Raw genomic sequence first — 11,493 nt, forward strand, 5'->3', positions numbered from 1 at the left:
ATGAGAAAAGGTGGTGGACATGCCCACTCACCCCAATCAGACCTAGAACTAACAGCTTTTGCTAAAGAATGAGCTGCCAGATTCGCTGATCGTTTTATGAAAGAGATCGAAACTGAGTTCAGATCTTGAAGAATAGAACAACAATCATGAATAACATCAGATAAGTACGAAAAATTGAAAACTTTGGATTGAATTGCTTTTACCACGCTGAGACAATCGGACTGAACCACAACTTGGGAGAGATTTAGAGCTTTTATCCAATTGAGCGCCTCCCGTATTGCCATTGCTTCGGCCAGACTCGGATCAATTATGTCAGCTAGGCTTGCTTTCCTGGCATGAATGCAATCTCCTAGATGATTACGAATAATCATACCAACGGAACAAAAATCTGGGCCAACCTTAACACCCGCATCAACATTACAGAACAGCAAACCTGGAGATGGCAATTTCAATTTGGTTGGACTGACCGGATCAGTAGATCGGATGTGCGGCGCGAAGACCTGAGCCTCCCTCCAAGCCGTCTCTTCCGTCCTAACTGCCATTAATATCGTACCGGGTAGGCTGTATTTTTTATTCCAAACTACCTGGTTTCGATATTTCCATATATTCCAAATAACGAGTGCCGCTGATTCCGCAGCTGATAGAGATGAAATCAACAAATTTTCAAACCAGCAAAAGACATCAGATATATGTTCCATACGATTATCAGAAAAGAAGAGACCCCATAATTGTTTCGCAAAGACACATGATATGAAGATGTGAGTTTCCTCTTCCCCGATTGATTGGCAAATAGGACACCGATTTGGTAGAGAGCTATGACGTTTTTCCAGATTTGACATTGTAGGCAAGCAACGCGCAAATAACCTCCACAAACAATTCTTCACTTTCGGAGCCACGTGCAATTTCCATATTAGATTCCAATTGATAGTACTCGACGAAGATGATGAGTTAGCTTCTTTTGCTACAGCAGCCTAGTATCCACTTCTCACTGTGTAATAATTTGACGGTGTAAATTGCCAAAACCACATATCTTCGCTGCCATGATTTCGTTCAGGTATAGACAATAAGAGCTTTCGATCGCGGTCATTAAGAAGCAAAGAGATTTTATCCACATCCCAATTTCCATGTTGATTTTTCAGATCGCTGACCATCTCAATGTTGCCGTTCATAGGCTTCGGGGAGGAGATAAAAGGATTCAGCGCATCCGGGAGCCAGGGGTCCTCCCAAATCTGAATTGAGTCGCCTCGACCAACCTTCCTTCTCAAACCGTCACGGAGAACAGCGCTACCTGCAATGATACTTCTCCAAATATAGGAAGGATTATGTCTCAAGCCTGCATCAAGAAAATTACTGTTAGGAAAGTAACGAGCTTTAAGAATTTTTGCCACCAACGACTCAGGATCTTGTATAATGCGCCAACTTTGTTTAGCTAAGAGAGCTAAATTAAAGAGATAAATATTTCTGAATCCCATGCCACCTTCAGATTTAGGTACACATAAATCTTCCCACCGCTTCCAATGAATCCCTGAAGGGTTGGCCCCTGATGATTTCCACCAGAACCTGTTTAGTAATTTGTTCACATCATCACAAAAATCCTTAGGCATTAAGAATAGACTCATCAAATATGTGGGAATAGATTGCAAAACGGCTTTGATAAGAATTTCTTTGCCAGCTCTTGAGAGGAATTTCTCCTTCCAATTGTTTACCCGGTTCCAGATTCTATCTTTGAGAAAACCGAAGACTCTTATTTTACTTCTTCTGATGTCAATTGGGGCTCCAAGGTAATTATCCAAAGCTGAAACTTCATCGAAACCCACCTTATTAACCACTACGGCTCTGTCTTGAATCGGAGTATTGGTGCTGAAAAACAAAGAGGATTTTTGAAAGTTAATACATTGCCCGGAAGCTTTCTCATATATCGATAAACACTCTTTTATACAACTAGCCTCAGCCTTGTTAGCCCGAAAAAATAGAAGGCTGTCGTCAGCGAAAAATAGGTGAGAGATTATAGGTGCAGCTCTTGCTATTTTGAACCCATGTAATTTCCCTTCCCGTTCCCTAGCCGCCAATAGAGCTGTGAGGCCTTCAGCACAAATAAGAAAAAGAAAGAGCGAGAGCGGATCACCTTGACGTAATCCCCTTTGAGGAATATGGCCCAAGCTCCCTGTTATCTTGAATGATCTTATACGACACAGTTGTAACACATAACATGATCCAATTGATCCAATTTGTTGGAAAACCCAACTTTTGAAGCATATTTCTCAGGAATTTCCATTCAATACGGTCGTAAGCTTTGCTCATGTCTAATTTGAGTGCCGAACAACCTACCTTTCCCTGTATGAGACTTTTCATTTTGTGTATGAACTCATAAGCCACCACGATATTGTCGTTAATGAGTCGTTCGGGAATAAAAGCACTCTGACTGAGTGAAATTATATCAGGGAGAACTTGTTTGAATCTGTTTGCCAACATCTTGGATAGAATTTTAAATAAAACGTTGCATAAGGCTATTGGCCTGAGATCAGACACCCTTTCCACATTTTTCTTCTTTGGAATTAATACGATAAGAGTGTCATTAAGATGCGGAGGTAATTGTGTTTCTCTTAGTATCGACAGACATGTTCTGCAAACGTCCTCCCTTACAATTTCCCAATAGTGTTGGAAAAACGCAGGGTTAAGTTCGTTAGGTCCCGGACTTTTCTCAGGTTGCATAGAAAAACATGCTGTTTTAACATCTTCATTTGTAAAGGGTTCAGACAGGAGAATAGAATGAGAACTTGTGATTTTAGAACTGACCTGGGTAATGATATCAGTATCTTCAACACCTGTGCTGGTAAATATATTCTCGAAATAACTTGTGAGCTACTCTTCCAAACCATTACCCCATGTTACCCTGTTTCCTGCATCATCCAGTACTGATGAAAAACTATTTTTCTGCTTCCTCTCAGTGGCGTAAGAATGGAAATATCTCGAGTTTGAGTCCCCGTCTTTTAGCCAAAACAACTTTGCGCGCTGCTTCCAGAAATCCTCTTGTTGCTTCAGTATCTTTGTATATTCATTAGAAGCTTTGAAGAATTGTTCAATATCGTACTCATCTTTTCTGTTTCTATACCTTTCCATCATGATTCTCAATGTACCAAGAGACTTTCTGAAGTTGCTTTCCAAATTTGAGCTCCATCTTTGTAGAGCCGAGGAACACCTTTCAATTTTTTTCAGATATCGGACAATTATCAGTCGTACACCATGAATCAGCCACTATCGAAGCACACTGAACTTCTCTAACCCAAGCGTTTTCAAATCGAAACCGACGGACCTGAGGTCTGCGAATCCAGGCTTGTAATTCAAGCAATAGAGCTGAGTGATCAGAAGCCACCGTTAATAAATTGCGAAGTTTTGAGGATGCGTAAGTTGACTTCCAAACCGTGTTAACCAAAGCTCTATCGAGACGTTCCTCTATCCAATAATCTGTCTCGCGACCTGCTTCCCATGTGTATGGATGTCCAGACATGTCAACATTAAATAGATCACTATCTTCAACTGCTGATTTAAATCCATTCATAAGCCAATCTGGTTGTCTTCTTCCTCCGGTTTTTTCATTGATGTTAAGAATATCATTAAAGTCACCAATACAGCACCACGCCAACCCATCTTGTTCCTTGAGGGATCGCAGCAAGTCCCAAGATGCTCGGCGCCTAACGCTTTCCGGGTAGCCATAGAAACCAGTTAACCTGCAAGAACTGAAATTAGGGAGCGTTATAATAGAGTTGATAAAATTTGGGGAGGATGATATAATCTCCACTTTGATTGTGTCCTTCCAGCACAAAACCAGGCCACCCCCGTGCCCAGAACCGTCAACAATGTGATTTCCCGAGAATCCCAATTGCTTGCAGATCTTTCTAACTCTCTCTTCCTTAATCATTGTCTCCATCAAGAATAGTACCACGGGCTTGTGAATCCTGATTATGTCCAGGAGAACATTAACTGTGCGTGAGTTGCCCAACCCACGACAGTTCCAACTTAGGATACTCATTTGTGCAGGCGGGCCTGAATCCCAGGTCCCGCCCCTTCTACGTTTTTTGAGTAACCATTGATTTCCATGTCCATCTCCCTCTCCTCCATTCTCGGTCTTTTTGGATCATGAATAAATCCTGATACTGCTTCAGAATTTCCCTGTGCCTTAACGAGAACTTGCTCTTGGATTTGCATCCCCTGAACCCCACTCTTACTTGCTCCTACTTCTGATTCTGGTGATTCCCGCAGCCATTCCCTCCCAACCTGACTGCCCCCACGCCTCGGAAGTGCCCTTAGCAAGCTGCCAAATTGTCTCTCAGCTGGAGGATTAGGATCATCGTATAAAGAGACACAGAATTTGTCCGAGTGTCCTATAACCCCACAGTAGAAACAGAAACTAGGAAGGCGTTCGTATCTGAAATTAATCCATAGCCAATCCCCACCACTTCTTTTCATCTTTTGTCCCCTCTTGATTGGCTTCCGGATATCCATAGTCACTTTTATGCGTAAGAAACTGCGTCTTAGACCCGAGAAGTTCTGTGGGTCTGATTCAATGAACTCCCCTATGTAATTCCCTAATATTCGGCATACCGTTTCCGTTTGGAAACCTACAGGAAGGTCTGCTATCTGAACCCAAATTATGAGACTGAAAAGTTCCACTTGGAGAGCCTGCTCTGTTACCTCCAATCTCTTAATGATCAAGACGTTTTGATTAAACGTCCAAGGACCATCATTCAACACTTTTGCAATATCCATCTCGTGATAGAATTGGAACAAATACCTGCCTTCTCTGTCAGTTTCCGTTATTGTGACGCCCTTTACCGGTCTCCATATGGCTGCTAAAGTACACTTCATACTGTCAAAGTGGACGGGCTTAGCTGATAAAAATTGGCCGATTACGAAAAGAGATGGCTGCAAGTCATCCACTGGAACTTCCTCTGCCGATAAAATAAGCCCCTCCTCATCTTCATCAGCGAGCCTTAATCTTGCATAAGCCTCAAGAACCCCTTTTCCTTTATCCATCTGCACAAAAAAAACCAAAGAAAGCCGGAGGAAAAAAACCCGAATTGCCGCGAAGCCGCTGAAATCGCCGATACTATGAATTCATAAACAACGATGGCGGTGATGACACAGAGAGAAAAAACCGAGAACTGATGTCAAAGAAAACCCTAATTTAAAAGATTTGTTAATGACGAAAAGATGGAATCGAAATTGGGGAAGAAAACCTGCGACGAAAACAAGGGTACCTAAAGAATAGGAAAGAAAAAACTCCTCAACAGAGAAGACATAAAACTCCTCAACAGAGAAGACCACCTATAAGGCTGAACATTTAATCCTTAATCATCTGCTTTCTTCTTTTGATGTCTGGCATGATCCCCTTAAAGCTGTAATTTGAAACCATGGAAGAAAAAAAACTAAAGGATTTTTTTTTTTTTTGAAGACAAAACTAAAGGAAATAGAATAGAACAAATCATCATCGCCACCAATTACAAAGCTCTTCTGATTAAGCATTATTTTAAGAAATATACTACAAGTTATAGAAAGAGAGAGAGGGGGAAGGCTAAAAGTTGAACTATCCTCGTCAGTCTTCATACTCTGTTTCTTCATCATCATCCTCATTATTATCACCGTATCTCCATCCATCTTCTCCATTGTCACGATCTTCCTCCTCCGTTTCCTCACTGTCTTCTTCTTCCACGTACCTCTCTTCCTTAACAGGCCAAGCTTTTGTCGTCACATTCAAAGTGGCACGAGATGGACTAGAGCCTTTCCTTTGCGTCAGTTTCGAAGGAGGCATCTTTAAGTTCGGTTTTGCGCGGCTCTGTTTCTGACTTTTCCCACGCTTCTCAGTATAAGCATCTTGATCGCTAGCCTCGTCCATGTCATTGTCCACATTTGGCGAGACATGCTCAGCATTTTCATCAGACATATGACCAGGATGCTCTTTTCGAAGATGGAGTTTAAGCTTGTATTCATGTATGTAGGCCTTCATACAACCATCGTAAGGACAAGCGTAAGGACGATCTGATGAAGCTGAACCATAGGTCGCTGATGTAGGCTTAGCAACTTTAACAATCTTCTCCGGAGGGGTGGAAAATTTAACTGGTACTTCTGGAGTAGAATGCTGAAATACTGAACATCAGATTACGAAAACAACATACTACTGAAAATAACAGGCAAAAATGGTGAACCTAAGCTTAAGAGAGAACTTATAGAGAAAGAAAGTATGAGAGAAAAACATAAACTAACCTTTTCATGGTGAGCTGAAATGTGATTTTTGAGTTTGTATTCATGAGCATATCTCTTTCCACATTCTGGATATGGACAAATATGGTAGTTTTCTTGTGAATGTGTTTTCATATGTGATCTGAGGTTGAAGTCCAGGGAAAATGCCTGAAGTTACAATAATCAAATTCAGAAAAACATCAACATCGGGCATAAAGGGACAAGGTAGCATCTTCAGGGTAAATAGGATTATCACCTTACCACAGCCTTCATGAGGACATACAAAATCTCTTTCTCCTGTGTGAATTAAAAAGTGTCTTTTCAACTTTGAACTATCCAAAAATTTCTGAAATATCAAGGCAATAGCAATTTAGCACCTTTACAAAAGTTGTAAATTTTAATTTTCAAGCTTCTTTTAAACAACCAGAATACCCTTTAAGAAAATTTTAAAGATATTAATTTTGGCACCTTTCCGCATCCTTCATAGTGACAAACATACTGCCTCTCTCCATGGATATGTGAATGCTTTCTCAAAGCACCAGCATCTATGAAGGTTTTACCGCAACCTTCATAACTGCATAGGAAAAGAACCTCAGTGGTAGGTTCTGGTTCTGGCTCTGGTGCTGGTGGTTCTTTCGCCTTCTCCTTCAAGGCCTTCAATTGGTTCTCTATATCAATATAGAAGCATAAGTAAGAGTAATCAAATCAAAATATTAAAGCCTCAACATCAAATTCCTTCAAACCTACTCTAGATGTTTGTTTATCCTTGTACATCCAACCCGGAAACCACTCAAAAGTGGATCAAACCCATAACATTATGCTAAATGGACATTGTTTAGGGCTGTGACTTTCTGAAACAAAAGGATGAAAAAAGGAAATGTATTGTCAATTGTAGACACATTTTCTGCATTTAATGAAAACAATTTATTCTTTACTAGATTCAGCTTCTTTCCTGATTTCCTCCATCTCTACCAAGCATAGCCTAAAAAGAAGTGCAACAATCAGAACAAGCCAAACAGCCGCTCAATTAACAAAAACATAACACGGTTTAAACTGTTAAATACTTTCAAAATGTGAAAAACAGAGCTGTACAATTTTCCTTGTGTCACAAAAATCATAATGGATGTTGAGTATGTATAATTGCATGGAGGAGAGTACTATAAGATGCTTCTCTTATATAGGAAGTCCACTTATACATATTTACATAGCTCAGTTTGAAGAAACATTGAAATAATGTGTTGCATGGCCTTAACTAAAAGCTAACGAAAAATGGAAAAGATAGGGAAGCATTTAATCAGAATACCACATGCTTCAAAATCTTTCAGGTGAGTCATCCTTGATTTCATCAACAAAGTCGCGTGTTCACCAAACCCTAACTTTTGATTCCGAACAACAACAACCAAGCCTTAATCCTAACTAGATGAGATCGGTTTTATAGATTCTTCTTCTTTTTCATTCATTCTTGCTCCTTATAAGATCCTCTAAAGTATGTAATAATCAAAGGTCATTTTCAATAATTTTCATCCGAAGTTAACAACGGTCTTCCTCTCCCATTTCTAGTTATATCAAGTTCTTAACTTTTGATTCCCAAGGTAGCTATAAATTCTAATTTAATTTTCCAGATCACACAAGAATTTGCAAGAATACACAAAAAGGCAATGCAGAAGTAGTCATTTATCATATGCCTCATATACAGCCTACAATAAACCAACACAAATTCAGCCTAGGGGCGAAAAAGCTAATATCTTGAAATTACTCCCTTTCCTTTTGCTTTCTTTCTAATCACTTGGTTTAAAAACTAATAATCCACTCCTCTTCATCAAGCTGATAATATCTAAAACTCACAAAATATTGGTTATTGCTTATTGCTTAAAAAAAGCAACTCTTTCAATCAAGTAATAACAAAAGTAAATTGAAAGTCAAATTATCATGGATGGCATATTCATATGATATGCACTTGTCAATGATGCATGCCAAAGAACATGGCTTTCATTTTATTATTTCTACTACATGTAAAACTTCAAACAACTTGACAACAAGATTGAAAACATGAAGCACAAAAACCCACGATGATGACTTCAATATTTTGATACATATATAAGAAAAACTGTGTACATGTCTAACTGAGATCACATCAGAACATCCAAGCGGTAATATTGATCAATTGTTTAACTTTGCATCTAACATAAAATCTAAGGCCCTTCTTGAAGAGAGTGTTCCAAAATTCAAAACCATACCTAGAAGAGACAAGTAAATCTGAATTCATTTCTTAAAAAGTAGTCGGAAATATATGCAACTTACCTGTTACCCATTTCATAAGAAAACACTTCCCACCAGTAGCCACAACATCTTGAGGCACCCTAAGATAAGAATTGATAGATCATAAGCAAAACTAGAGTCAAACGAGAACATTGCACAAGGAAGCACTATATTACCTTTCACACCTTGCAAAACTTAGCATATAGCCAAAAATTCAAAAACAGAGGGAAAAAAAAGTTGGAATAATGTCAACGGTTGAAGGTTCAGTCACAGTTTTATACACAGCTTGCATATGCTTGAAGAGAAAGAGAGATGGAAGTTTAATCATAGACAAGCGTTTTTACGAATTTTTACAATTAAGTTTACAATCTCTGTTAGTGGCAAAATCAAACGAAAATACTTTCTGTTTTCTTTTTCTTCCCTAAATCATCTCGATCATCAACAACCAAACAAACGGCTTAAGGAAAAATTGAATAAAATGAGATAATATAAAATCAATTGAACTGGCAGTAACCTAGAAGTCCCAAACCCTAGCGTAGAAAATGCAAAACATTCTTAGCTGAATGCCGCCAAAATACAGAAAGTACACTTAGGATCTGCTTGGATGAAGGTTTCACAAGGTTCATTAAAGGGAGGGCGAGGGGAGGGAAGGGAGGGGAGATTATTTATAGAACCTCCGGATCCCACCAATTTGGTGGGACTGAAATTGAGGTTATTTCAAGGTTTTTGAACCTCCATTTAACCCTCATTTAACCTTCATTTAAACTTAAACTCCTAACCAAGCAGCGTTAGAAAAATAACCTCCCCTTAATGAACCTCCTCTAACCCCATCCAAGCAGACCCTTATTTCCTGTTACAGCTTAACTTAGCCCAATGAAAACAACAAACAGCACAAAAGCAGCAAAAAGTTGATTTCTTTCTTCTATTAATCTGTTCAATTTTGCATGAACTTTCTTACTATCAACAACAACAACTAAAGAATCGCAGAAACTACGGTTATTTCCACAAAAATCAAAATAAAATTAAAGTTCCAAAGAAAAAGAAGAAGAATTACCACTCCTTGATCCATTTAACAGCAGGAGCCTTCGATTTGAAAATGGGTCGTCTCTCAAATAAAGTGTGACCAAACTGATTCTCCATCGACCCGTCTCTTAGAGGTTTGTGAAGTAGTTGAGAATTTAGGGTCAATCGATAGAGTTTATTTTAACATATGAATTAAGGTTTCAATTCGAAGAAGGGGAGAGACAGGGACGGAATTGGAAGTAAAGGGGGAAAAGGAAGAAAGAGGAAGAAAGCTCCGAGCGCTTCGTCCATGTCGGGATTAGTCTGCAATGTTTTGGACTCCCGAATCCGGATTCAAACCGCCCGGTCCAATCAAATTAGGTTTATTCCATAAAAAAGATTCTCTCTTTATTTGCAGTTCGGGTGAGATACATTTATATCTGCATCTCACTTCAAAAGGCATTATGTATAAAAATTAATATAGGTAACTTGTTAATCCAAATTGAAATTATAAGCTCTTGTTTGGATAGGGATATTTTGAAGTAAAGTAAAGTAAGTCCTTCTTTGAGAGGGGGTTAATGGAAGTAAATGGAAGTAATGGAAGGTTAATATTGTTTGAAAGTTATTTTTTGAGAGTAAAATGGAGGTTAATAGGGTTAAATGTTTACTTTCTCTAACCTCCGAACTCTAACCTCTAAATTGAGGGTTAATGGAAGTAACGTAAAGTTTTTTAAAATTTATTCTCTGCAGAGTAAATTTAATTTTCTTTCCCTTCCATATTTAAACTCTCAAACGAAGTTAAACATTTAACCTTATTTACATCCTGGAAACTCTCAAACAATGTTAATTTTTAACTTTCATTTCCACCACTTCCCTTCCCTTTTCATTACTTCTTTTAACTCTCACATCCATTAACCTTCAAACTCTCAAACAAAGGTTAAAGTAAGGTAGTGAAGTGTACGAAATAACTTATTGTGTTTGGATAGAAGGTAAGATAAGTGATGGTTTAATAATGTAATTGTGTTTGGTTTGATAGTAAGGTAAAGTAAGGTTAGGTAAGGTTAAGTAAGGTTAGGTAAAGTTATATACAAATTTACTTTTATATGCAAACAATGTCTTATTTTAAAATAAAACATAAAGGGTAATTTTGGAAAAGAAAAATCTGTCACCTGCCTACCCTTCAATTTGGAGTCTAAAGAAAATTAGCCAAATTCCACATCATCTACCCTCACTTACTATTGCATTTAATTACACTTCAAAACAATCAAGATTACCTACCCTCACTTTCTTTAAAATACCCTCATCCAAACAAGATGTAAGGGTCTTTTGTTTACTTTGTTGTTATTGTTTATTGTTATTGATACATAGTAAATATTAGTTGTTGTTTTTTTTTATTAAAAGTAGCTATTTTGAATTTTTACCAACTGATTCGGAATGTCACTTAGGCCCAAAAGGCCCAACAATGCCCGACCACCGAATGGGCCAGGACGGTAGGAGGCCCGCAGTCCCAGGCCAATCCGCTATAAATAGGCCAATGAAGGAAGAAGAAGGGATCGGGTAACTAATTTCCTACCTCTTTAACATGTGATTACTAAGCTCTCTAGAACCACTAACTGTCTTAATCTTCGGAGTGTCCGCAGGGACCGATCCCCGCGCAGGGCCGACCCCCGAAGAAGCCAGACCTTCCCGACGGAGATCCAGATCACTATTCCGCATTCCCATATTATTTGGTGCGGTGAACGTGGAATACAAGTGACTTCGGAGATTCAAACAAAATGCAGACCCCTACTGAATCTGCCCCGACGGCAGTACCAGAAATAGGAGCAACTAGCTCCACGACGAACGCCGAGCGCTCCACTCCGAACATTCCAATTTCCCCCCAGAAACCTTGGGCCACTAATGGAGGAGGTGAGCCCTGAAGAAGAAGAAGAGACTTACAACACCACTCAACTCCTTAGTGCGATCCAAGGTTTTCAGACAACCCAGGCCATTCAT

At 39.0% G+C, this 11,493-nt stretch overlaps 1 protein-coding gene across 2 annotated transcripts; it reads right to left on the reverse strand.

The window, feature by feature from the left end:
* Window positions 1-5,459: 5,459 nt before the first annotated feature.
* Window positions 5,460-9,923, reverse strand: LOC136226752 (zinc finger transcription factor YY1). 2 transcript variants are annotated; one of them, XM_066015403.1, is made up of 6 exons: window positions 9,551-9,923; window positions 8,539-8,597; window positions 6,706-6,905; window positions 6,494-6,583; window positions 6,262-6,405; window positions 5,460-6,136 (listed from the first exon to the last, which is right to left on the reverse strand). In XM_066015403.1, exons 1-6 carry the CDS (start codon window positions 9,634-9,636, stop codon window positions 5,594-5,596), a joined length of 1,122 nt encoding a protein of 373 aa, XP_065871475.1. In that variant the 5' UTR covers window positions 9,637-9,923; the 3' UTR covers window positions 5,460-5,593. The 2 variants fall into 2 exon arrangements, with proteins under 2 accessions (XP_065871475.1, XP_065871476.1); XM_066015404.1 differs by lacking the exon at window positions 9,551-9,923 and adding an exon at window positions 8,673-9,048.
* Between the last annotated feature and the right edge of the window lie 1,570 nt (window positions 9,924-11,493).

Source organism: Euphorbia lathyris, chromosome 4 (assembly GCF_963576675.1).
Source record: "Euphorbia lathyris chromosome 4, ddEupLath1.1, whole genome shotgun sequence".
In the NCBI taxonomy this organism is placed as follows: Eukaryota; Viridiplantae; Streptophyta; class Magnoliopsida; order Malpighiales; family Euphorbiaceae; genus Euphorbia; species Euphorbia lathyris.

Bases quoted from the DNA above. Each gene is read 5' to 3' on its own strand.
- LOC136226752 (XM_066015403.1), bottom strand. From the start codon at position 9,636: ATGGAGAATCAGTTTGGTCACACTTTATTTGAGAGACGACCCATTTTC. The intron at 8,598-9,550 runs GTAATTCTTCTT...TTCTTATCTTAG, and splicing joins GTTAAATGGATCAAGGAGTG to GGTGCCTCAAGATGTTGTGG. The intron at 6,584-6,705 runs GTGCCAAAATTA...TTGATATTTCAG, and splicing joins ACTATGAAGGATGCGGAAAG to AAATTTTTGGATAGTTCAAA.